The sequence below is a fragment of the Odontesthes bonariensis genome, chromosome 16, assembly GCF_027942865.1.
Source record: "Odontesthes bonariensis isolate fOdoBon6 chromosome 16, fOdoBon6.hap1, whole genome shotgun sequence".
Classification (NCBI taxonomy): domain Eukaryota; kingdom Metazoa; phylum Chordata; class Actinopteri; order Atheriniformes; family Atherinopsidae; genus Odontesthes; species Odontesthes bonariensis.
In genome coordinates, this window is record NC_134521.1 from 11,292,795 (window position 1) to 11,318,718 (window position 25,924).

The following is a 25,924-nucleotide window of genomic DNA, read 5'->3' on the forward strand; positions in this document are numbered from 1 at the left end:
ATTGGTTATTTCTTGTGGTGCTTGACTGTTCATAAGACCTTCTTACCAGTCGGTTCTAGCATAAAGAAAAATAACCCAACTGAAGACTAGAAGTAAGAGGAGTGTGTCGTATTTCCGACTTTACAAGAAGTTCCTGAATCCCCCGTGTCCGTGCACCGTTTTTCCTACAGTAAGTGCAGTATGTACGGGTGTGCAGCAAGTGGGCCGGGCGGGGGGGATACATTGCTGTGAATAAACCGACTAACATGAAGGGCAGGGTGGGCTGCCAGCAGGCCTGAACTCCGCATCTGTCCCCCGGACGGACGGACAGACGGTTGCGATGGATTTCGTTTTGAGCGGAGTGGCGGCGTGCGGAGCTTGTCTGTTCACCAACCCGCTGGAGGTCGTAAAAACACGGATGCAGCTTCAAGGAGAGCTCAAGAGCCGGGGCACCTATCAGGTTTACTATCGCAACGTCTTCCACGCTTTTTACACCATCGGTAAAGTGGACGGCCTGGCCGGCTTGCAGAAAGGACTGGTCCCAGGACTGTTTTATCAGTTTTTTATGAATGGAGTCAGACTCGGCTCTTACGCCGTCATCGAGTCCTCTGGCTACATCCACACCAATGGAAGGGTCAGCGCGGCCAAAACCACGTTAGCAGGGGCCGTGGCTGGGGTGGTGGGGGCCGTCATGGGCAGCCCAGTATACTTGGTACGTCGATTGTTTGAGTTTAATCTGAGTAGGCTTGACTTCTCTTTCTTTTGCTCTGTTTCTGAAGTTGATGTCCTAAGCCAATGTGGACAGTGCTAACCTAAAGTGTCTCTACTGATAGGTGAAAACTCATCTCCAGAGCCAGGCTACTTCCACTATTGCAGTTGGTCATCAGCATAAACACCAGGTAACATAATAACCCCAACTTGAAGTATTTATATGAGTGACATGCATCAGCAGTTTTCTTATGCAACCCTCCTCTTGGCAGGGGATGATCCACGCTCTGAGAGCCATCCACAGGCAGCATGGCATTGTGGGACTATGGAGGGGCTCCAGTGCTGCTGTTCCTCGGGTGAGCGTTGGGTCAGCGGCGCAGCTCTCCACCTTCTCCTCATCCAAGGAGCTTGTCATCGACCTGCAGGTTAGAATGTGTTTTGCATAGGTTTGGAAAGTCATCCAGTCTCGGCGGAGGAGTTGCAGCAGCCAGCCAACAGGGGAATTCGGTTTCCTCAGGCTCCTGCGGCGTGTGCACGTTTTTCACGTGACCACATTGCTCAAGAATAAGCAGGACTGTCTTGACTCTGAAACTGAAACAGAGCTGTTGTTTTTTCCTGTCTTATGTGACAGACTGTTGGTTGGACAGAACAAACTATTCTGATTTGTAATGAGGTGATCTTATCTATTAACTGATCGTGAGAAGATCGTGTAGTTAAAGAAAGATGGGCTGGAGAAGAGGTGGTCTCTGTTCAGCGGCTGTGCATAGATTCCAAAGCCATTCAGGCTCTGACAAAGCTCGCTGTATTGCACTCCTCTGGAATAGAAATTCTACACCTCTCACTGGGCCCCCTGACTGAAAACGTGCAACTTGCACAACTCGTGCACCAGTTTACAACGTGGATATCGCTATTCCAGCTCTGGTTTAAAGATGTCTTTTGTGCCCCAGAAGCATGAGGCTCATTGGAGAGAGCGTCAGAAAAGATTCCTGATCGTAGTGAAGAGTTTCCCTGTCCTTCATGTAGCAGAATTCCTGTAGGTTGCTGTAGCTTCTCATTGGGTGACTCCCTTTGACGATGGTGGCACTAACCACTCCTCCCAACATCCCAGTCAGTGCAGCCTCGTGTGGAAGTGGCTATAAAACTTAAATGAAGCACAGCCGACTGCTTTACAAGGGCAGTCATGTTCATTTGATGTCACCTATTGCACAATAGTCTACATCACTTCTAAGTTAAAGGCCTTAGAATAGTTTTTAGCTGTTGCCGTGCTGCCTGTCTGTTCTTATTATTGTTTGAGCGTTTCTAAAAGCTGAACGGAATCACACAGAAAATACTTTTGACTCCAGCTACAGAAGAATGCGTCTAACATTGCTGCTAATAATAGAACAATTCCTCGGCCTCAATGCATGTGATGATGTGGTTAAAATTAGCAGAGATTGCAGACACGCTTGTACCTTAATGATGATTTTCCATCGACTGTCACAGCACTGTCTGTGTTCCACTGAGACCCGAGCCTCGTGCTCTCAGAGAACACACCCTCTCATCGTCTCTGTGGATGTTTCCTCCAACATTGTTTCTTTCTTCTTCCCAAAGGTGTTCCCACATGACAGCTGGTTGGTGGGCCTGAGTGCCGGCATGATCAGCAGTGTGGTGGTGGTGCTGGCCATGACTCCCTTTGACGTGGTCAGCACACGTCTCTACAACCAGCCTGTTGATAATTCGGGCAAGGTGAGTAGGCCAGGTTGAAGTCAGACAGTACTGCGCAATAAGACTTTATGCATCAGCAGGAAACCAGGAAACAGGTGCTGGGATTTATAGAATCGTGCAAACATAAATGGAAATACAGTGTGTGAGGCAAAAACTTAACCCTGTTAGACAAGCTGTTTCTGAATGTTCTTGAAGTATAGATTTTCACACGTGATAGCAGGTGAATTGATGACGACTGTATTCCTTTTTGGGGAAGGTCCTGTCGTGTTTGATCAGGCATTAAAAGGCAGTTTGTCACACCTGTGCTTTTCACATGGGAGGAGTCAAAATGTCCGCAGCTACGTTGGTGTACAAAGGATCCATCTGAAGTATGAGTTGAATACTATATATATGTATTTTTATATATATATATTAGGGCTGGGCGAGTTAACTCGTTATTATCGCGTTAACTCGGTAATTATTTAACGCCGATAAATATTTTATCGTGCATTAACGCAGTTTTTTTTTTTCAATTATTATTATTTGGGGCTTTAGTGCCTTTAATGGATATGAAAGTTCAGAGAGACAGGAAGCAGGGGGCAGAGAGAGGGGGAACAACATGCAGCACAGGGCCGTCCGATGCGGGATTCGAACCGGGGCCAGCTGCAGCGAGGACTGTAGCCTCTTGTACATGGGGTGCCTGCTCAACCCACTACGCCACAAACCACCCCTGTTTTATCATTTATTTTATTTTGTAAAAGTCTGTTGCTGTCTGCTGTGGAACCGGAAAAGAAAGTAATCGGCAGATCCACCAAACATGGAGAAGGGTACGGAACTTTTACTCGTCCATTTTCATTTTAAAGTTCTTCCAGACGGCGGAGTCGACAGAACCAAAGTCATCTGTAAACACTGCCAAGTTGAATTGTCTTCTCAGCGTAGTAGTTCCAGTCTAAAATATCACTTAAAGGCAAAACACACAACTGATAGCAGCAAGTCATTCAAGGAAACAGACAGTGGAGCGAGGCTTCTACATAAAAACTACAGAAAGATGCTGATGTTAAAAGTGTGTTTGCACAACAAATGTTATGGCACTTTCATTCATATGGCAGCACATTTAAAATAAAACTAAATGCTAAAAGCTATACATTACTTTTGGATTCATTTTTGGATTTTGCGTACAAACGTGATTAATCAGGGAAATCATGTTATTAATTAGATTCACATTTTTATTGTTTCCCAGCCCTAATATTATTATTAATTATTATATTAATATTTTATTTATATATATATATATATATATATATATATATATATATATATATATATAAAACAGGATACAATAGAAAACTGAAGTTTGTGGACCAAAAAAGGCAATATCTGCAGCTCTCTAGCATCAGTGCTTTTTCATCCTTTTCAATCATTAGTCTAACAGTGACAGTTTAATAAACCCTTTAAGACCAGAAACTCCCACATTATGCTGTTATTGATCACAGAGGGCGACTCAAACACTCGTGTTTTCCTTTCATGTTTCAGGGGCAGCTCTATAAAGGATTCAGTGACTGCTTCTCCAAGACGCTGAAGAAAGAGGGCCTGACGGGGCTCTACAAAGGCTTGGGAGCCTCTTATTTCCGACTCGGCCCGCACACCATTCTCTCCTTGTTCTTCTGGGAAGAACTGCGCAAATTCTACAAGAAGTTCAGATAACACCGGGGACGAAGAAGCTGGAGAATGGGTAATTCATTAAGTTCTGAGTGCAGAGGTTAAATGAGTCCTCATTTAGAGAGTTTATGATTATGAGGTAAAAGAAAAAACAGGAGCTGCTCTTCTCTTCTTTATGGGCAGGAGCAGAAGAAATGTTTTACACTCCACTGAGAAAACACATTAAACATTAAATGTGTTAAACCGTACTCAGAAGCTCAGTAATTTATCTGATAGATATCATGAATGCACTAAGATTTGTATTGGTGTGGTCAGTCTGCACCGACATAACTATACAGTATGCTTTATGTCATGTTGGGTAAATGCATCAGCCATCATGACTCTTTTATAGCACTTAAACTCCTGACCTGTGTCATTCCGAAACATATAAAAGAACCTGCACTTTGCACCTCGTGGAGAAAGCATCAAATATTGCGCGCTGGTTCCAGAAAACGAGCTGTACCCAGCAGCGACATCATGCTTATAAAAGCTGAGCTGAAGAAAATGTGAAAGTCACAAAAATGTCCTCGCGTTGACGGGATGTGATGCAGAAAATACATTTTAGAGGGATCCAAAAGTTTCTGAAGATGTTTGGATGAGGTGAATATACCACGAAGTCATGACTCCGAACAGCTAGAAATAAGCTGAAGCTGACGTGACATATAAAGGGAAGGGAAGAATGTATGCAAAGACACAGCCTAAGATGTTCTTCCTTAAGAAGCTACATTTGAAATAAGAAAAACTTCTCCTCCAGTTCTTCGCTGCAGGAGAAGTCAAATCTGTGCTGACGACAGAGTTTGGAGCTCAGACGCAAACCAAGCGTGGAGCCGATCCAGAGAAACAAAAACTCACATATAATGTGAATAGCTTCTAACTTTGCATGCCTTGGTATCCGTAAAGGATTTAAAAAATCCTTGATTTCACAGCATATCCAGTTTTAGCAGTTTATCATGAACCCAATTCTGTGATTGTTTGTTTCTTACACGTTACCAATCTATATTAAAATCCTTCATCTAATGTAATGCTCATACAAGCTACCGCAGCTCTAACTCTATGAGTTTCATACTCAGTTTTTATCACCGCTGACACACACTTTAGCCCGTTATTAATCGTGCTTCAGTGCTTTTGTGGCCTTAAAATAGTTCAGAGGATTTATTTTGTTCAGCACTTAATAACCAAAGACGACACTAATTCAGGTAGAAACCGGTGTTCTGCTGACTCCAACAGTGTAACACCATCACAGGACCACGCCTGTGTGCTGTTTGGGACCACGGTTACAGTAGATCACCGTAAAACGAGCTCGAGTGGTTTCATTTTCAACCGGATTTGGTGCTTTCTTCGTGACATGCAGGTTACTCCTGAAGGTGTCGGGAATTTTGTGATTTGCTGACAGGTTTTAGTCAGTGTGACATCACGCATCACGTGTTTGTCATGAAAGTCTCTGCCATCAAAGGTTAACGTTACACCTGCTTTTTACCCTGCTATGCTGTGCCAACACCCTGCTGTTAAGGTCTTTTTTTTGTTATTTGAATGGAAGCCTGTTCACAGTGATCTACTATGACCACAAACTGGAGTTTAACTGTATCATCACTTTATCACACTGAAATATTTAAAGCTTTTAAAAGGTTTGGGAAAGAGTGACCATTCTGTCGAGTTTATGCAAAAACAACCTTTTCTGGAAACTGCTCAGCAGATTAGTAGATGGTTCCTTCGTGAAAAGAAAAGTCTGACCGGATGATATGTATTAGCTTTTCTTAGTTAATGATGAATGTTACAAGCAAGTTTTTCATGAATGTGTTACGAAATACACTTTCCTGCAGTTTGCTGCTCAATGTTTATGTGCACTGGAGATGAGAAGTAAATAAAGAATCAGACTTTTTGACAGAACTTGTGGTAATCCTCATTTATTTGTTTATTTTTCACGGGCTAGAGCAGCAAAGACAGCTCATGTTGCCTTATTTTATTTGACATATTTCCTAATTGTGACTGGTTCGACTTACAGTTCCTTAGATCCGCAGAAATGGGAAGAAGCCTCTAGCATCAAAATTGAGCAATTGATGAATTTCCTTTATTGATGGAAAACAGAAAGCAGCTTCACGTGATTTAATCATGCAGCATGATTCAAGTCTTGAGCTAATTCTTTTTGGAGAAATAAGCTAAATGATGTCTCTGATATAGGAAGGGAAATTGAATATGTTTGAATGAAACTTCTCTTCCTACTAATATTTGCATGCTGAGGTACTTACATGGATCATGTTTACCAGCTGATTGGTGGCCGGTGCGGCTACTAAATTCACCGTCTTAGTAAAGCAATAACTGAGCAGTCAGTTAGCTTCTGAGGTGTTTTAGTTTGGTTTCCTTTTTATACCGAAGTGTCTGATGAGCCAAAATGACTTGTTGTGGCACTTAATGAGGTTATTCACTCAGCTGAGCGAGACTGAGTTGTGGCACGACTCGGACGAAAGCGAAATAGAAGGAAAATACCTGCAGAAGCAGAGGAAACTCTTCCTTCAGAATAACAAGTCTCACTTAAACCACAAGAGGGCGCCAAATAAATATTTATTCTACGACAACAGTAGTGAACAAGCAGCAGACATTTAAAATCAAAAACATGAAGAGAGTTCATATTTACACAGATACACAGCACGTGACTTGTTTAGAAGCTGATCAGAGAAACATTTAGACATAGAACAAAAAGACAATGATTCTGAACATGAAGAGTTAATGCTGGCACAGAATCTCCCCACTAAGCTCTCTTCTTTGTAGCAGAGACAGTGCTGCTTGTGTAGCAAAGGATCTGGGCCAGTAGGACAAAGCTGAGACACGCCGACAGTGTGTGTGATAGAGTAGTAAGAGAGCCTCCAGTCTCCTGAGAGAAAAAGTTTCACAAAAGTCTAAGTAAGACGATGATAGATCCGTATAAAACATGCAGTTCCTGACTGTACCTGTAGAGAAACAATGACAACGCCCAAAGATCCTGTGCATGTCAGTGACACCGACAGCGTGGACAGTTGATCTGTGTGGCCGTGGTTGTAGCTGGTTATGGACTGCACAGCCTGAAAACAACAAAGCAAACAATTAAACTCACCCTCATCTAATACATTCACTTGACAGGTCACAGTAATCCCAGAACAGCCTAGAGATTCATCAAGGTACACGTTTGCCGCTAAGCTTCCACCTTGCTTGCTATTAAAGCTGCCAAACTGGAGGCATGAATCAATGTCACGAGCGCAGCAGCTGCATAGGAGGCCAGGAGGAACATCGCACCACCAAAACCCGAGAGAAGCAGTAGAGCTGGCACATAAACACACAACAAGAACGTATTAAATGTGTTTAACAGTAAAAATACATTTCCCAATATTCTCTCCTCATCCAGAAAGATTAAACATCGCTGGGAATGTGTATTTGGCAAATTTGTGGACGCTGACCTTTGAGGGTTTCCCCACGATAATGCAGGATGAGGAAGACGATCGCCGCTGTCTGAGCCAAAGTGAAGAGCCTTTCAGCCCAGGCACTGTAAGCAGTTTAAGCCAAATACGAGTCAGCGACACAGATATCAGGAATAGACTGAAAGCAGAAAAGCTCTCTGCAGTCTTTGAACTTTACAGAACTCAGGAAGGGGAGTGTGGGCCTGACATTTCATGCAGTTTCCGAATGGATGACCACCCAGGCACTTGTGTAAGCAGTTTCCTCCCGAAGCAAGAGAGTCATTTCAAATGCATGCACTTCTATAACCTCTATTTAATTATGGAGGTGCATCTAGGAATGGAAAACAGAATCAGTGTAATCTTTGCATTGCCTTATTACTTACAAAAATGGGAAGTTGCGTGCCTTTGCGTAGACAACCGGACATGAGAAAGCATAAAGTTGCAGAAGGACAGATGTCAGACTGAGGCCCTCTGCACTTCCCCTCCACAGTATCTTCAACAGCTGGGGTAGCTGTGCTGCTCAGAGGCAGCAGGGGAGATGTGGTGGTTGTCGAGAGAGAAAATTAGAATGACATACATAAACAAAAATTTAAAATGTTATTCCTAAAAATGACACAATGCATTGTAGCCTTTTTCTCTCTTTAAAAAAAAAAGATTGCATAACTAATCCTGACTCTGCATTGTTCTGGGGCATGATTTACTGCAGTTTCCACATAAACGGACACTTCTGCATACAGATGACATGGTAATGCAGGGGCTTCATCACCAGGCCTGGTGTTGCCTTTTGTTATCTGCTCTCACACATTGAGTGTCTGCAGTTTATCTGATTAGATCATTTCACACAATCGTTTGTGAGAATAGAGGAGACGATTGAATTATTTCCCTTCCATCAGGGGGAGGGGACCATTAACCAAATGTTGTTAACTGTGCAAAGTTTTCTGTGAGTGAAGTCTTACCCAGGAACATGTCCAACATGATCCAAAATCCGGCAATTTTGGTCAGTATAAACTTTAGGCATGGCACTGCAATAGAAACGGTTATTAAAACACTGTTTATGTAAAAGTATATGAGCGTGATGGCTCCATGATCACGGTTTTTGGTATGTGTTTGGATTCGAGAGGAAAACATTCCCCAGCCGCTGCCTCCCTGCCAGGTCCCGCGCATCTGGAGAAATCTTTCGCAACATTCCTCCCCGTATGATTCGAAATTTCAACACCGCGAGTCTTACCGTGCCAGTGGAAGTTGACCAAAAGCTCTTCATAGCATTTTTTAGGCATTAAAAAGCCTACGAGGAAGTCTTTGACGGGAGACGTGGTCATGGTGGGTCAGCTGCTGCAAAGAATGGTTTACAGTGAGTGGGGGGAATGGTTCAAAGGTTCCCCCCAAAGGAGCTCGAGCTGACCTGTCCTGGTTGGGACATGAAACGTCAGAGTCAGCCAGCCTCTTTTTTTGTTTGTTTTGATCAAATCTCTGTGGTATGTATGGAAGCCCGTTTCCGCCACTTAATAAAAGTCAATTTAGAAATACTCATAATTATGAGATAGTATCTCATAATTTCAATTTAGTATCTCATAATTTTGACTTAGTATCTCATAATTTTGACTTAGTATCTCATAATTTTGACTTAGTATCTCATAATTTCAATTTAGTATCTCATAATTTCTACTTAGTATCTCATAATTTTGACTTAGTATCTCATAATTTTGACTTAGTATCTCATAATTTCTACTTAGTATCTTATAATTTCTACTTAGTATCTCATAATTTTGACTTAGTATCTCATAATTTCTACTTAGTATCTCATAATTTCTACTTAGTATCTCATAATTTTGACTTAGTATCTCATAATTTTGACTTAGTATCTCATAATTTTGATTTAGTATCTCATAATTATGAGATAGTATCTCATAATTTCGATTTAGTATCTCATAATTTTGACTTAGTATCGCATCATTTCTACTTAGTATCTCATAATTTCTACTTAGTATCTCATAATTTCGACTTAGTATCTCATAATTTCGACTTAGTATCTCATAATTTTGACTTAGTATCTCATAATTTTGATTTAGTATCTCATAATTTTGACTTAGTATCTCATAATTTCTACTTAGTATCTCATAATTTCGACTTAGTATCTCATAATTTTGACTTAGTATCTCATAATTTTGACTTAGTATCTCATAATTTTGACTTAGTATCTCATAATTTTGATTTAGTATCTCATAATTTCGACTTAGTATCTCATAATTTCTACTTAGTATCTCATAATTTCGACTTAGTATCTCATAATTTCGACTTAGTATCTCATAATTTTGACTTAGTATCTCATAATTTCGATTTAGTATCTCATAATTTTGACTCAGTATCTTATAATTATGAGATAGTATTTCTAAATTTACTTTTATTAAGTGGTGGAAACGGGCTTCCATATAAAGCAGATCTGTGCATCCCTAATTTTTAGTGGGGGGGAATGTTAAAGCTGACATTTTCCATCCATCCATCCATTTTCTGTACCCGCACAATCCAGATTAGGGTCGCAGGGGGCTGTGGCCTATCCTAGCTGCCACTGGGTGAAAGGCTTCTTCTTCCATCATTGATGGCGTTAATGACCCTTTGTCTCCAGTTGCTGGAGTCATTGATCTTCTTTCTGGGTTCCATAACATGTATATTTAAACACATTGGCTGCACAGCTTGGAAATAGTTGTTGGAATTTTTTATTGAGTAAAATCAAGACAGAAACAATTGGGAGTGGGAAACATCTACGTATCAACTATATATTTTGAGAGATTTAGCAAAAGACTCTTCCTCCTTAACCATGCATGAAGGTAAGTGTGCTCAACAAAACTTTCGTCAGTGTTACACGTTTAGAGGAAGAGAACTGTAGTGGCCATTTGTCCATAGAAAACTAATTAAACTTAGACCAAACAAAATCAAAAGACTACTGATGCACCATGGGAATGTGGTTTAACTTAGGCAAAAGAAGATGAATGTCCAAGATGAATTCTTGCGTTTTCTGATGATTTATTTCAAAACAATAAAACAAACAAAAGAACAAAGAATATTTACAACTGGAACCAAAAAACAAAAACTAACTTTACAAATAGCTCCTACAAGAACAATAAAGAAATAGCATATTTGTGTTGAAGACTTAACAACTGATTTCACAAAGACTGTAGTTCTACTGTAATTTCTACATTTCCCTGATGGGGTTTATCTCATGACTGTGGACAAGATGAACATAAAAAGTTATAAAGTCACTGAAATCCTTGATTCGCCCTCTGTGTGATGGATTGAGGAGATGTGTCTTTCTTGTAATGGAGTATAAGTCATCTGAATATTAATTACGCTTCCTTCGTTGTCATTAAGACCATTTATCTGCTGATGCAAATACTTCTCTCTAATTTATTCAAGTTCAAGTTGCCCATCTCTGAAAACAGGAAGTATCTGAGCCAAAACGTTGCGAACAGGAGTTCTTGAAGTTTGAAGTTTGTGAGCTTTCACTCTGACAACATGTGCCCTGGAAAATGTGCCCTCTTCATTGCCGTTACTCTGTACCCACTGGCGCTTCTGTCCATCGCCTGCAACATTTTGCTGTTCTTTCCCGGCTGGAACACTAAGTATGTCAAAGATGGACACATTACTCAGGAGGTGAAGTACATGGGGGGATTCATTGGAGGGGGTGTCTTGGTGAGTTGTCTCTTTTCTTTGCTTGTTACTAAACGGTGGGACCAAAGACTAAGTTGCTGTAAACTTTGTGGAATATTATGCACAGCTGTGGATAAACCAGGAGATGAGTTTCTGCTTGTGAACCTCATTTTTTACTGTTGTTCAGTAAAAATATGTATTTCCCTTAAACTGCAAGCACGTTAAATAAAATCCGTAATTAACTAAGTTGTGTTTAAACTGACTAAAAGTCGCACGGTCCACATCGTTTTCTTTTAGCCTAACTAAACTAGTTTGATGATGTTTGGCTCTGATAATGCATCTCCCTGCCAACAGGTGCTGTTCCCGGCCCTTTACATTCACCTGACTGGTGTGCGGGGCAGCTGCGGAAATCGCTGTGGGGTGAGTCAGCCGCATCACCGTTGCACAACCGGACGGCCCTTTTGATGCACAGTTTACCACAGTTGAATGAACTTGTCACGCTGTTTTAAGCAGTCATTTGCATTAAAAACAGACTGGAACTGCTTTTAATATCTGAAAAAATATCTGAGCATCAGCCTATGATATATTGAGCTGTTATTGGGAAACTGAGGTGTAATATGAGACCAAAGGGAAGGTGATAAGAGCAATTTGTTTGTCCTTCCTCAAACTCGTTAATAACCAACTCTTCAGTTGAAAGATATGTTTTGGATGGCAATCAAATATTATGACCTTTAGTTCTCGTTTACCTTTGGCAGATGTTCTTTTCCATTGTGTTCGCTGCCGTGGGTGTGGCTGGTGCTGTGTACAGCTTCAGTGTGGCGCTGCTCGGCTTTTCTAATGGACCCCTCTGCAAAAGTTCCTCTATGAAATGGGAAACCCCTTTTAAGGAAAGGTGATGAGCTGAAGTAACTTTCTGATGATCCTTCACGAAACATCATGACGTTCTGGTCATTTCCAAGTCTGTTCTTTTCCACAGCCACCTGGCCTACCTGACTGAGTATAAGTCGTGGTCTCACTGCATAGAGCCAAAGAATGTGGTGCAGTTCAACATGGGACTGTTCATCACTCTGATGGTAGCCAGCGTTCTGCAGGGGCTGCTCTGTGCCGGTCAGATTATCAACGGCCTCGTTGGCTGCCTGTGTGGAACCTGCAACAAGGAAGAGGTAATGACAAGTTGTGTTACATCAGAGCATCTTAACTTCCCTTTTTCTGCTATTTGATTATTTTTTTCTTTGCTTGTGATGACTTACAGGAAGCATGAGGTGGTCTCATTTGAAGAGAAGGCTGTCTGTTGGAAGTCTGAGAGAAGTGCCGCCTTTGCATGTGTAGTTTCTGATGCTTTACACTGTTGCAGTGCATTAGATGATGCTGTGAAAAAGCTCAGGATTAGAGGTATTGCATCTATTTCCGCAGTAAGAAATGACTTGGTTTAAAAATGAGTCGGATTAGATTCCTTTTTTTCTGAGGAACTCTCCATATTTTCATGCTGGATATTTGTTAACTGAAGATTCTCTTACTGTTTGTATGGCGTTTTATTGCGTCAGTTTCATCAAAGCATCTTTTTATCTCTGGAACAAGCTGATCTTAGCTTCTGCCCAAATTAGCTTTTAGCTGCAGTTTTAAAGAGCTGTCATGCATAAACCTCCTTTACCAGTTTATATGTCTGCAATGTATTAATATTCATTTTATATCTTTTCTGTGAATGTTTTGGTAAAAATACAAAAAAAATTTAAAAAATTGTGTCAATATTAAAATACATGCATGTCTAACATATCTGATACTATACACAGATTGTGATTTTTTACTGTGACATAAACGATAAAGAAAAACACCGCACACATATATGGTTTCGACTGAATTTTACCTTCCCAACAGCATAATCTATTCTGATTTATGCTCTATTTTTCTGCACATTCTGACAATTTTGAATAAACGTGAATGAAAGAAACTCTCTTACCCTTGAGGCATCAAGTACGTATCTAAATGCAATGATCACACCCCATTTTTTTGTACTGTATCACATCCTGGTCTCAGGCATGTAAAACAGTCACAAAACCACTATTGTCATTGTATAAAAGTAGCCTCAAGATCCAAGCCAAAAAACCACGACATCACCATCATTGTCTTGTACTTGCCAAATATGGTATTTTGAGTTTTGAGAATTTAATTACACATTCAAATGTCTGTGAGTGTAGCATTCCTCAACTCAGTTTGGTAGCTCTTCTTTTTCATGTGTGGCCCTAAGTCAGTGGAATGTCCTTCCCACAGAAATGATCTCATGTATAAATCCCTCACACATTCTCATGCTTATCAAAATGCTGGTTATTAAGTAAGCAAGCTTGCACACATTGAGTGACATGTTAGTGTGTGTGTGTGTGTGTATGTCTGGTTGCTGGTGTGTGTAATGAGTGTGGTCGTTGGGGGAGGATGGGGAAGGGGAAAGTTGGACTGTTATCTGTGTGTGTGTTTGTGTTTGAATGTGTGATGAGATTAAGAGAGAGTATGTGCTGTTGATCCCTATTGTGTCCTATTTTTCTTTCTCTTTTTTGACAGTGTATTTTGTGTATTTTTAAAATATTATGGTCTGCATATTACTTTTATCTGTCATATTTTACAATCTTAATCTGTTCTTACCTTACGTGCCCAGGGACGACAGGTGGAAATTAGCAAATGTTGCTACAACCTGGCACAAGGCATCTCTTCTCTCAAGATTAATGCTTTTGTGCATTGTTCCTGTTTTAAATAAAAAATTTTAAAAAATGATGATAAACTGTCCATCTTTGATTCATCCCTGCATCTTTGATGTTTGCCCATACAGGTTTTTTTTTTTAAATTCAACTGTAAACTTCAAAAACAAAGAACAAATAAAGTCTTCTCAGCCTAAATGAATAACGCCGCCTCGCCCTGCTGTTGCTTAGAGACCACAAATGTTTTGTTTTTTAGATTTCTCATTTCCTCCATTACTGATAAGATACAGTGCAATTAATTCCTCACTAAAAGAAATGCTTCATGTCCGTTCAGGGTTTAACCATCCACAATGTGGACATTTATCAGGGTTTTGCTCATGTCAACAATGACACACTGTTCTCACTTAGCCCAGTCTTCTGATTCAGGTCTAAAGTTCAGCTGTTGTACCCTCCTGCAGTGCCAGTGCCAACATGAACGGAACGCCGTCAGCGAGAGGGGGCATAAATGATGTCGCAGAAACAAGAATGTAGCAGCACCTCATATATTACAGAAAAATATAAGAAGCTTTATTTAGCAACAAGGAGCGTCTTGGAGGGCTGATCAGTGAAATAATCCTACATATGAGGTGATGCATGATCAGCAACCACACGTGTGACTCAGATTACCTGAGTTCGGTCGTAAAAAAGAAAAAAAACTCCAGTAACAAAGCGCTGTGTCTCCATGAAACCGTGGAGTGAGTCACACAAACTTCCTCAACCCATCCCAGACTCTGTTTGTTGATGTTATCTGCAGATCATTGCTCCTCCCACACTCTAATGTCCTTCTCGGTACACTTTTCATTACAAACCCATGTACCTCTTTCAGTCTTTCAGAAGGGAAACCTCTCTCTGAGAACAGGAACCGTCCGAGCTGAAACTTACGGAGGGAAGAAATTCAACCGCAGTTTGTCAACATGTGTACAGGAAAATGCTCCCGCTGCATTGCAGTTACTCTGTATCCTCTGGCCCTCATATCCATAATCTGTAACATTGTGCTGTTCTTTCCTGCTGGAGAAGTCAAGTTTGCCCAAGATGGACACATTACGGAGGAGGTGAAATACATGGGGGGGATTGTCGGAGGGGGATTAATGGTAAGTAAGAAGGTTTCTTCTCTCTGCTGTTGACAGAAATGTGAAAATGTAAACTTTGAACTGGAATGTGTTTGATATGCAGAGGTCATTTTATCTTTTCTGGGTGCTACTGAGATCCATTTTCATGAGACGAGTCTGTAACTGACTGAAAATAGATCCCAGCTTCTGTGTGTTCTGTGTGCAGGCTGACCTCTGCACACAGAACACACCAAAGTCTCTGCATATGAGCTACCGTTTATGAATAATCAGGATTAAGATGCATGTTGAATTGAATATATACTGAAATTCAAGTGTCCTGCTACAGGTGCTGATCCCGGCTCTTCACATTCACTTGACTGGAAAGCAGGGTTGCTGTGCAAATCGCTGTGGGGTGAGTCAGATATGAGCACAGGGAGATGTTTCAGAGGTCAGTTCATGAGGGCTGGGCTAAATTCAAATGATTAACTTCATGAACTACTCCCTGAAAGGGACCTACTGTGTGCAAGCAGAGAATAGAGCATGAGTTTTTAATTATCGAGACCAGCCTATAGAAAAGAGACTTTTACAGCTACAGTGTGATGGAAACAAATGTCACAAAAATGTGATTGTTAGTAACACACTGTACTGGGCCTTTAAAAATAAAATTTCCTGTGTGATTCAATCATTTTTCAAGCAAAAGATTAGATTTAAGCCAAATTCAAGTGTTAGTGGAGCTCCTCTTTTAGAGAGGGCAAAAGCACGCTGCTGCATCACTAAGCCATTACGCAACATTATGTAGACAGAAAACAGACTGTTCTTAATAACAATTAATTTTTCATTCAAGAGGCTAATATGAAGACATCAAACAAATTGGTTTCCACTCGTTTGGTTTAGCATTGAGTTTGGAAACAAACAGAACTGTGACGAATGTGAGGAATGAAAGAAACGTCAGAGGAAAGAGTGGGAGTCTGTTCCTTCTTAAACACTTAAGTGCATCAGTTCTTAAACGGCAGCAGAAATGTTTCTGACTTCTGATTATCGTTTGAACTCTACAGATGTTCTTATCCATTGCGTTTGGCGCAGTGGGTGTGGCGGGTGCTCTGTACAGCCTCATCGTGGCAGCGCTTGGTTTGCAGAATGGGCCCTACTGTAAAACTCTAGGCTTATTATGGACGACACCTTTTAAAGACAGGTGACACGCAGGACTAACTTTCGGATTACACTTGTTAAGTTTTTCCAAACTTTCTGTTAATCATAAGGCTTCTGCTTTTCACTTTAGCAAGGACTACCTGACAGACAGCTCGTTGTGGGGGCTGTGCACAGCGCCCAAAGACATCGTTCCATTTAACATCGGACTGTTCAGCACTCTCATGGTCACAAGCTGTCTGCAGCTGATTCTCTGCGCTATTCAGATGATTAATGGGCTCTTTGGCTGTCTGTGTGGAACCTGCATGGACAAAGAGGTATCGCATTAACACACACCTCAGATTTGTTTGGCATCCTGACTCATATCACCTCTCTTATGTTTATAATTGTTTTTTTTTTCCTTCTCTCAGCAGCCCATTTGAGGTCCTGACAGCAGACTGGCGCTCTCTGCTGGGAAACTGAGGGCAGGCCTCTGGACTGCATGAAATGTTCACTTTGAAGTTGTTTCTCTCAAATTTTTTATATTGTTGCGTGTATTGTTTTAAAACCGATGCAGAAATCCTAAACGCATTGCAATGTTCAGTGATATAATGTATAAAATGCAGATCATGGGGGACTTTTTTGCTAGTTTGGCAGTCAGTTTAAAGGGGCCTGTATTGTGCTCACTATTCACAGTTTTAATTTGGGGGTCTGCTTGAAGATGTTTACATGCTTAAATGTAAGATAAATAAATAATTGACTGTATGTTGTGGTTCTCTGAAACGCTCTGTGTTGCCTCCTGTCCTTTTAAGGCTAGCTTCACATCAGCTAAATGGTGTTTATGTTGCTTGTGGGGAACTTTGTCATTTCAATTTCGGACTTAATGTTAACAGATTAGAGAGCACACACTGGCTCTGGGATTTTGTTGACTAAATAGCAGATCACTAAGGTTTGGAGTGGTGCAATTTTTTTACACTGGGAAGAAGCTTCAGTAAAATACACAGCTAAAACATTTGCTGGTCATCATGATGACCTCATTTGATTAACAACACACCTGTCACTGCAGTTTTAGTGTGTAGCCAATAGGTCACTGATATAAAAAAAATCAGCTTACCTGTGGTCACTGGATTCAAGCAATTGAGCTTGGGGAGCGCTGCAGCAGAAAGGTTGGTGTTGTGAACACACGTGTACACAACTGATAAATAAAAAATGGTGGACTGCCGGGCCACCGTTTGTCCTTATCTTTAAGCGGTGAATGTATGTATGTATGTATGTATGAATGCATGAGTGAAATTTTCCCAAAATTTCAAAAATATATATTTTTTAAATGTATGTATATATCTATTTTTTAGATATTTACATTTGTACATGTATTTTATCCAAAGCCAATTACACTGGTAGGGTAAGGGGGTCATAACAAAGGACCCCTACTTTAGGTAGTATCTTGTATGGACGGGATTTGAACCAAGGTTTCTCAGATGAAAGGTGACAGTCTTACCGCTACACTATCCATCGATATGTAGACATGCATATATTTATGAACGTATGAGTGAAATTTTCAAAAATATATTTTTTAGATATTTACGTATGTATGAAATTTTCAAAAATGTTCAAAATCAAAAATATAAAAAATTGTAGATATTTACGTATGTATGTATGTATGTATGTACGCATGCATGCATGCATGCATGGGTGTATGTATGTATGGACAGGATTTGAACCAAGGTTACCCACATGAAAGATATATGTGCACATATGTATGAATGTATGAGTGAAATTTTCAAAAATATATTTTGATTATATATTAGACAACAACAAAGATAATAGTACTATGTTCATCATGGTAGATGCTTTTTTTCTAAAGCCACCTTCACTGGTGGGGTAATGGGGTCTTCCCTAAGAAGGCCTAATGGAAGTAGTATGTTGTATGCAGGGGATTTGAACCTAAGTCACCTACATGAAAGGTAGTAATCTTACCTCTATACTATCAAGCCAAACTGATGCTGGTATAGTGGTGAATGGATGTATGTCGTGTAAAACCATGCATAGGGCAGGTACTATGCAAATGTAATTCATGGTAATGTAGATATGTAAATAAAAGAGGTCAGCTTGTTAAGTGAACCGGCAATACTTAATAACTCCCTTTCAGTGAGGACTTTGGACTTGTGGAACAGCACAATAAGCAGAATATCTCCGCGTTTTAAAGCAGCTGGTTTCAAAGTTTAAAAAAAGTTTGCAATCTTTTAATCAGCGAAAGTGAAGGAAATTAAAATACAGGACACAGTTAAGTTAATGTCATCTTTAATGCAGATTGTATTACAACAGTTAATAATTGTATTGAATCATTTAAATCATTTGCTCAACAAAATGCATATCTGAATATGTAGTTTAAGGATAATTATCAAGGCCTTAAGGGAAAAAAAACCTGCACATGGACTGCAGGGTGTAATTGGCACATCATGATGCAGCTGATATTTTCTCATTGATTTGTTCATATCAACAAAAGGAGAAAGAGGCAAAACTGTGGTCAAGTAAAAGGCAAAGAGAATGGAGAATAGCAACAGGAGTGGAATCTGGCAGAGCAACACAAACACAAGAAAAAAATGGTTAAAAGTTCACACTTGCTGACCATGTTCCAAGTCTTTTTTACAACCTGTATTAACCTGTAAGACTTCAGTGAGTCAGTTGGACGCCATGTCCTCACCACCGGCTGCGCTGTGTGGAACGTAAACAACGTTTTCAGCAGATTTAACAGCAAAGTTTCTTACTCTATGAATGGAGTTCATTAAAAACAGGTCTTCACAACACATCTTAGGCAATTTTTGTGAATTAGAATCACTAAAATCTACACGTAAAATGCTTAAAATGACAGTTTAATTGCATTAAAGAGAACGTCATTACCAAATGGAGTCTTTTTTTAGTATGCGCAGACACTACTTTGTTGAGGTAGCCATATAATAATAAACAGGAGTGCTGATAGTTCCTTATCACGAGCTGTTTGTGCTGTTCTTTACGTGTTGTTCTCACTGAACACTCTTGGATATAGCACTTCTGGAGTGTTAAAAACAACCAAGGTTCAGACCTAAAAATGGATCAACATCAGGATGAAAATAAGTGTGTACGTAAAAATTTTCTTTATCTTTTGCACTGTACAAAAGAGAATCGTGTGGCTGTTTCTTGAAATGGCTAAACCAGATCCCATGTATGGTTATTGTGCCTCACTTCTGGTTAGCCACTTCTTTATCTGAGTTATGAACAAGTTCAGCCGTCAAACTGCTTCATCATGAGTTTCCGGCTGACCTCATAACCCAGGAACAGAGCTCCGTTGGCTGGGAAGGTGCGAACCATGGTGGGGGTTAAACCCGAGTAGAGCGCCCTCACGCCTACGCAGCGGAAACAAACAGAGTTACAGTCTGATCACTGATCCAAGAATCAGGAATACAACCCCTCTCTCTGCTTCTGCTTACCTTCAGCGCGAGCGATGGTCATGAAGGTTTTGAAAAACCCGGCCTGCTTGCCCGTCATTGACATGACCTGGATCCGAGATTTGACACAGTCCATCGGATAGACCACCAGCCACAGGCACGCCCCCCCGAAACCGCCACTAAACACGGTGGCAGCCACACCTTAAAAACATGCAGCAACACACATTCAACACACAGAGAAACTGCGTTTGAGCATAGGAGCTGTTTTAAATTCACCTGAAAATGAAGTTTTATGTATCAGGACAGGATTACAGCATTGGTTCATGCACAGCTCTCTTAAAGCGGAACTCCGGGGCATTTGAAGCGTGTTTCCATTGCTAGAGGTTGTCAAATACTGCCAGTAGGACACAGAGAGATGCGTATCTGCGCTCCCTGTGTGAAGATCGCGCTGTCCGCACACCCTGTCATGCGAGGCTAATACGTGGTGGCTAAGGGGCAAGCGCTAACCCTTCCACGTAAAACAACAACTTGCACACTGCAGAAACGTCACACCACTTTATAACCCATCCGACAATAAAGTCACAAGCCTTACCATCAAAACCATATGCATGGTTCTCACATTACTGGCATGGGGACGTTACAAAACAACTTTATAAACAGCAATTCACTCACCGGCTGGTTGTAGGCTCGCGCATGTGAAAGCCCAAAAGAGTCGATGGAGGATAATCCCATATACAAAACAATTATCTTCTCTAGAAAAACTGCGTTCAAGTATTTAAAACATTACAACAATACATGCCCAGTAATATTGTTGTAATGTTTTAAATACTTGAACATAGTTTTTCTAGAGAAGATAATTGTTTTGTATATGGGATTATCGTCCATCGACTCTTTTGGGCTTTCACATGCGCGAGCCTACAACCAGCCGGTGAGTGACATGCTGTTTATAAAGTTGTTTTGTAACGTCCCCATGCCAGTAATGTGAGAACCATGCATATGGTTTTGATGGTAAGGCTTGTGACTTTATTGTCGGATGGGTTATAAAGTGGTGTGACGTTTCTGCAGTGTGCAAGTTGTTGTTTTACGTGGAAGGGTTAGCGCTTGCCCCTTAGCCACCACGTATTAGCCTCGCATGACATGCTGTGCGGACAGAGCAATCTTCACACAGGGAGCGCAGATACGCACCTCTCTGTGTCCTACTAGCAGTATTTGACAACCTCTAGCAATGGAAACACGCTTCAAATGCCCCGGAGTTCCCCTTTAAGGTCCCACCACAGCATTTTAATCAGATTTAAGTCCGGACTTTGACGTGACCATTGCAACACCTCGATTCTTTTCTCTTTCAGACATTCTGCTGTAGATTAGCTGCTGTGTTTGGTTTCCTCCAAACGTGCTGCTGTGCATTAAGAGCAAACATCTCCACTTTGCTCTGTCCAAAGGACATTGTTCCAGAAGTCTTGTGGTTTGTTCAGATGCAGATTTGCAAACCTAAGCTGTGCTGCCATTAGGGGGGGAACCGTACAAAAAAACTCACGGTTCGGTACGTACCTCGGTTTGGACCCTACGGTTCGGTACATTTTCGGTACAGTGCCGAAGGAGGCGTGTAGCGAGGTTCGAGCACATGTAATAGATATCTGAATCCTGCCTCTTCTACAGTGGAATATGGGCGCATAGCAGATGCGATATAAATTCCAATTGCTTCTGTAATTTTATTTTCTCTGCATGTATTTGTATCCAGGGGTTGTTGTAATACATTTGGGAGATGTAATTGGTCGGGTCTTTTCATGGTTCTATAGAACACATACGCATCTGACGGAGGTGTTTGGTGGTCGGTAGCTACGCCCCATGTCATGCTATCACGGCTGAAATGTTTCATCATACCACACAGACACAACCGGTGGGTGTTTAATAAGTTAAACTTACACGTTGTCTCCTTTGTCTGTGGCGCTCTGCTCTCCTTTCTTCCTTCATGAAATGAAAAAGTATCTCCTGACTCTCTCTGTGAGCTTTTCCAGCCTCGATATTAGACGCCAGATGTGATTGTCCATGATTAATATCACCATCATGCAGACCATAAACACAGTGGCCTCCCCGCTCTCCATATTAGCTTCTTTGTGGTGTTTTTTCTTCTCTCCTTACTTTTTGCAGGTTTTGTTTTGTTGTTGAATGTGGCGCTAAACGGCTAACGGCTAACACGTCACTGAAGCAGACGGCTGCGCGCGGCGCATCAGTCCCGACCTGGTCCCGACTCATGTGCGAATGCAGACTGAAACAGTTCCGCCGGGGAAGGACAGTTATCAGAACGGAATTCAAGTAGGACAGTTCTGATAACTGCGTTCTTATAACTACTCTGTCCGAAAGCGTATATCTCTACGGACCAATCAGAGCTTGCATGTGGCAGTGTTTAAATGGGTCCTGGTGGAAACTCTTGCAAAATAACAGTTCCGCGTTCAGATCAATATTAAACTCCCGTACCGTGTGTATTCTGCGTGGCAATGCGCGTACCGAACCGTGACCCCCGTACCGTGACGGTTCGGCACGAATACATATACCGTGCCGGCCCTAGCTGCCATGTTCTTTTTAGAGAAGAGGCTTTCTCCTGCAGCCCTTCCAAACCAGCCATAGCTGTTGGGTCAGAAACTTTAACATTTAACGTGCTAACGCAGGCCTGCAGAGTCTTTCTGAGCATTGTATTGACATTGGAATGACCTTGTTCAGAAGTTCACTGCTGGGAAGAATGCCAGCTGTCCTGAATGTTTTCCACTCATGAATAATCTTTCTCTCTGTAGAATGATGGATTCCAAACAGTTTGGAAACGGCCTTATAACCCTTCCCAGATTAATGGGCAGCAACAGTTGCTTCTCTAACATCATTGCTGATATCTTTCCTCCCTTAACATAGTTAAGAACCACCTGAATGTTCCAGCCCAGCAAACTGACAGAACATCTGCTTTTACAGAGGTGCTCACACATATCTGCTTAACAGCACCTTAATTATTTTAAATGTGCACCTAGTTTAGTTAATATATCATAGCATGAAGCAGTATGTCACATGTTGTTGTACATCTAAGGATGTATCTAACTTTTTTTTCAAGAATGCCTCTCAACAACACTTAGAAAAAATCCTTGATGGCTAAAATTCTCTTTGTACGGAGGTTCGATATAAACATCTTTTGAGGAATCTTTTGAACATTTTTGCAGAGCAGAGCATTTTGCGTGTACCTATGTCGTCCTTTTCGCATTTCATTTTGTCTGCAAAGGTAGTGCGGGAGAGCTCATAACCCCCGAAGAAACAGAAGTATCCGGGCACTTCTCTGGCGATGGTGGTCGTCAGGCCCTGGAAGAAGCCCTGCGGTCCCTCATTCCTCATGATGGATTTCACCACCGACCACACGGTGCTTCAACACAGAGCACATGAGCGGTTGGTCAGACACACACAGATACAGAACCAGCTGATACATGCGTCAACAAATCACTTTCAAAACAACTTTAGTTTTATGCAATTTACTGCATTTGTGAAAAATCCAGACAGTATTTCACACATTGTTGAGTGTTGCATCGTAAATGACTCAAAAGACTCTTTGAAATTGTTTGTTTCTGTGTAAAAACCAGAATTCGTGTGAGTTCTGACACTTTAAACTGTCTAAAACCCACGTGGATACAATCTAGACATGCCAACAAATAGATTTGGGTTGGCAGTGTGAACAAGGCCTTCATCTAAAAGACTTACGATAATGTACAATTAGAAAATTAGAGGAGTTTAAGAGCAGATTAACCAAACAAGACTATCCAAAAACTTCTGTATATTCAAACCTCACTTACTTCTGGCTCTTTGCAATCTTGCCTGATGCCTCCATTTCATACATAGCTTGCAGTCGACACTTGACAAGTTCAGTGGGGCAGAGTACCAGTGAGGAGAAGATGGACGCGACTGAGCCGGCACTGGCTTTCTGCATGTCACTAACAAAGAGGAAAGGGTAATCAGACGCTCAGAAAGGGACATGAATCCTGAGAGCAGGTCTGGTGTTGGCTTGGTTCGTATCTTCCTACCTGAGCACAGCTTCGTGGTGCAATCCAGCCGTGAAGCGGATGACCTGCTGGCAGAAGCCGTAGCTCATGAACAGCACCGAGTTCTCCGCGATGTTGGCCACCAGAGCTGGAGTGGTTCCCTGGTAGAGACCACGCACACCTACCAGTCTGTAGGTGGACGTGATGCAGTGGATGAAACCCCGGTACATCGTGGGAAAAGTCTGCATCTTGACCTTTGCTGTGTCCAGAGGCTGTCCACTGAAGACGCATGCCGCTCCGCCTCAAAGGGGAGCATCGAGAGAAAAATGTCAGCAACAGAAGGGATGCCAAGTAAACACAATTCGGCTGTTTGGCTTTGTACAAACTACAGAAAAGCAAACCATTCGAGCCATGAAGGGAGATAAAAATCAGAGGGCGTTGCACTCAAATGAGCAAATGAAAACAGAGAGAAATGAGCTGGAAAAAGACGCGAGTCATGAAAATATCCTGCCTACGCAAGACATGGAGCTACTGAATACACGAGCATCACACAGATAATACTTTCTACACATGGTGCATTTAACTACCTATTGCTCCTGCAGAGAGATCAATGATGGCCTGGACAACTGGGTGTGGAGCCATGATCGCCAGAGGGGGTTTCTTCTTCTCTCAGCTACCTGGTAAAGAAAGAGTTTAGACGTGTATCTCATCACAGGGACCGGAGCTGAGAAAGTTTGCTGTAAAAACAGCTGCTCTCATCTGAGACATCGTGAGTAATTATTAACAGGCAAAGAGTGGCCAAAATGTGGATGTACAAGCTTCTAAAACCAAAATCGCGTTTGCATTAACAGAACTTAACTTGAGATATCTGCTGTCTCTGAATAAAGAAGTGCTTTTTAATCATTTTCACCTGACACAGGGGTCACACAAGAACAAAAAAAAAGAGGAAGAAGAACATTTAGCTCACTGAACTGGTGGATTATTTATCATATTTTACAGGCCGTTTTTCTTCAACTGAAAAGTATCAAAGGGAAGTATCCTGATGATGTAACATTCAACAGTGACCATCAGAGGGCCAAAATGACTGTTCTCTGTACAGCATTCAAACACGTTTTTAAAAAGTGAATGAGCAAAAAAAAAAAAACAAACTGTGAGCTTCTGTCCATCAGGGCCAAACAACAAGTTTCCCGGTTCAGAGGTAATTTACCGAACGAGCACAAGCAAAGTCGGAAAATGTGAGAAAAGTTGGTTTTCTGCCACAGAATGGTAAAAACTTTACGGTTCATTTTAACATACAAACCTCTCAGGACAGCGACGGGTTCACGTGGGGCATCAAAGTGTCTCTGAGGTTAATGTGAAAGTCTGTGTGTCAAACATGGGGAGTGATGGTGACCCTGCGAGCTGCTGACCGATGCTAACATCATTAACGGCCCGCTGCGTGCCAGCTAACACCATCAGGTCCAACGTGCATCGTTAGCTCCTATCTCATGTCTAACGTGTGGCCCGGTGCTCTAACAGTGGACAATGAATGGATCGGCCATCAGAGATATCAATCGGAGCGGAGCTTAGAGGTTGTTTCATGACATAACAGAGAGGACTAAAATTAGAGACCATCCACTCTGCTTTAAATTATAGAAACCAAACCTGCCGCCGTGTTACGGTCCAATTTTTATTTCACTGCCTACTAAACACCACAGGTTGCTTTAGTTTTTCTTTATATAACCACTACACACGGTTTGCGCTGCATTAATGACGTGTTTTATTCATTTGATTTGACTGTACGACGTCATTGTAGTACCCGTCGAGCTAAAACAGCGCACGCATATATTCGCGGAGTGAGCATCTTAATTCAGGATGTCTGACATGAAACCGCATGTCGTGAGCAAAGTACAGCTTCCGGTTCACGTTCTTGTCAAAATAAAGGGTGATAACTGTGTGGTGTGGTGTGGTGGAGCTCCCCCTTGTGCTGTTTTCTAACAGTGCACACCTGAGTCTGTAAAGTCAAACACTGAGGATGTCACGCATTTCCATAGCTTAAGATCAGGGCAGGCAGTGGAAAAAAAGGAACTTTATGAAGCCATGATGTGTGATTTAGCACTGGAATCAACTCATTTATGTTCTTCATCATCTTTTAGATCAATGTGTTAAAACTAACAAACAAAGCAGGCCACTGTGTAGCTTTTCCATCACAATAAAGCTAAAGGGAATATCTCACAAAGCCCTCTACCTGTTCACTAAATAAAAAACCCAAATCACCTCTGAAATATGTAGTGAATCAGACAACGTCCACACAAGGAATTTCTCTGAATGTGCTGTTCTTGATCAGAGCACACCCAGTGAGTTCTGTGTTGTTGTTCTTTAATCTTTAAATAGCTTTATACATAATTACCTTACCTGATGTACTGTGTCTGAGAGAACATTGCCTTCCTTTACCCAGACAGAACAGCACAA

General features: G+C 41.4%; 5 protein-coding genes across 5 annotated transcripts; 3 read left to right on the top strand and 2 right to left on the bottom strand.

Moving 5' to 3' along the window:
* Nucleotides 1-178: 178 nt before the first annotated feature.
* Nucleotides 179-5,955, top strand: slc25a35 (solute carrier family 25 member 35). The gene is made up of 5 exons (XM_075487862.1): nt 179-691; nt 813-878; nt 960-1,112; nt 2,278-2,412; nt 3,904-5,955. The coding sequence occupies exons 1-5, from the start codon at nt 320-322 to the stop codon at nt 4,072-4,074; spliced, it is 897 nt and encodes a 298-aa protein (XP_075343977.1). The 5' UTR covers nt 179-319; the 3' UTR covers nt 4,075-5,955.
* A 110-nt stretch (nt 5,956-6,065) lies between these two features.
* LOC142402272 (mannose-P-dolichol utilization defect 1 protein-like) lies at nt 6,066-8,906 on the bottom strand. The gene is made up of 7 exons (XM_075487864.1): nt 8,725-8,906; nt 8,453-8,518; nt 7,880-8,012; nt 7,497-7,582; nt 7,247-7,362; nt 7,014-7,124; nt 6,066-6,937 (listed from the first exon to the last, which is right to left on the bottom strand). The coding sequence occupies exons 1-7, from the start codon at nt 8,813-8,815 to the stop codon at nt 6,815-6,817; spliced, it is 726 nt and encodes a 241-aa protein (XP_075343979.1). The 5' UTR covers nt 8,816-8,906; the 3' UTR covers nt 6,066-6,814.
* Nucleotides 8,907-10,984: 2,078 nt separating this feature from the next.
* LOC142402276 (transmembrane 4 L6 family member 1-like) lies at nt 10,985-13,822 on the top strand. The gene is made up of 5 exons (XM_075487867.1): nt 10,985-11,183; nt 11,496-11,561; nt 11,897-12,033; nt 12,118-12,304; nt 12,394-13,822. The coding sequence occupies exons 1-5, from the start codon at nt 11,007-11,009 to the stop codon at nt 12,400-12,402; spliced, it is 576 nt and encodes a 191-aa protein (XP_075343982.1). The 5' UTR covers nt 10,985-11,006; the 3' UTR covers nt 12,403-13,822.
* An 823-nt stretch (nt 13,823-14,645) lies between these two features.
* tm4sf21a (transmembrane 4 L six family member 21a) lies at nt 14,646-16,824 on the top strand. The gene is made up of 5 exons (XM_075487866.1): nt 14,646-14,958; nt 15,263-15,328; nt 15,972-16,108; nt 16,196-16,379; nt 16,473-16,824. The coding sequence occupies exons 1-5, from the start codon at nt 14,782-14,784 to the stop codon at nt 16,482-16,484; spliced, it is 576 nt and encodes a 191-aa protein (XP_075343981.1). The 5' UTR covers nt 14,646-14,781; the 3' UTR covers nt 16,485-16,824.
* A 1,501-nt stretch (nt 16,825-18,325) lies between these two features.
* slc25a15b (solute carrier family 25 member 15b) lies at nt 18,326-25,077 on the bottom strand. Its single transcript, XM_075487861.1, has 7 exons — nt 24,774-25,077; nt 24,061-24,150; nt 23,516-23,774; nt 23,288-23,425; nt 22,688-22,863; nt 19,509-19,667; nt 18,326-19,424 (listed from the first exon to the last, which is right to left on the bottom strand). The coding sequence occupies exons 2-7, from the start codon at nt 24,113-24,115 to the stop codon at nt 19,303-19,305; spliced, it is 909 nt and encodes a 302-aa protein (XP_075343976.1). The 5' UTR covers nt 24,116-24,150; nt 24,774-25,077; the 3' UTR covers nt 18,326-19,302.
* Between the last annotated feature and the right edge of the window lie 847 nt (nt 25,078-25,924).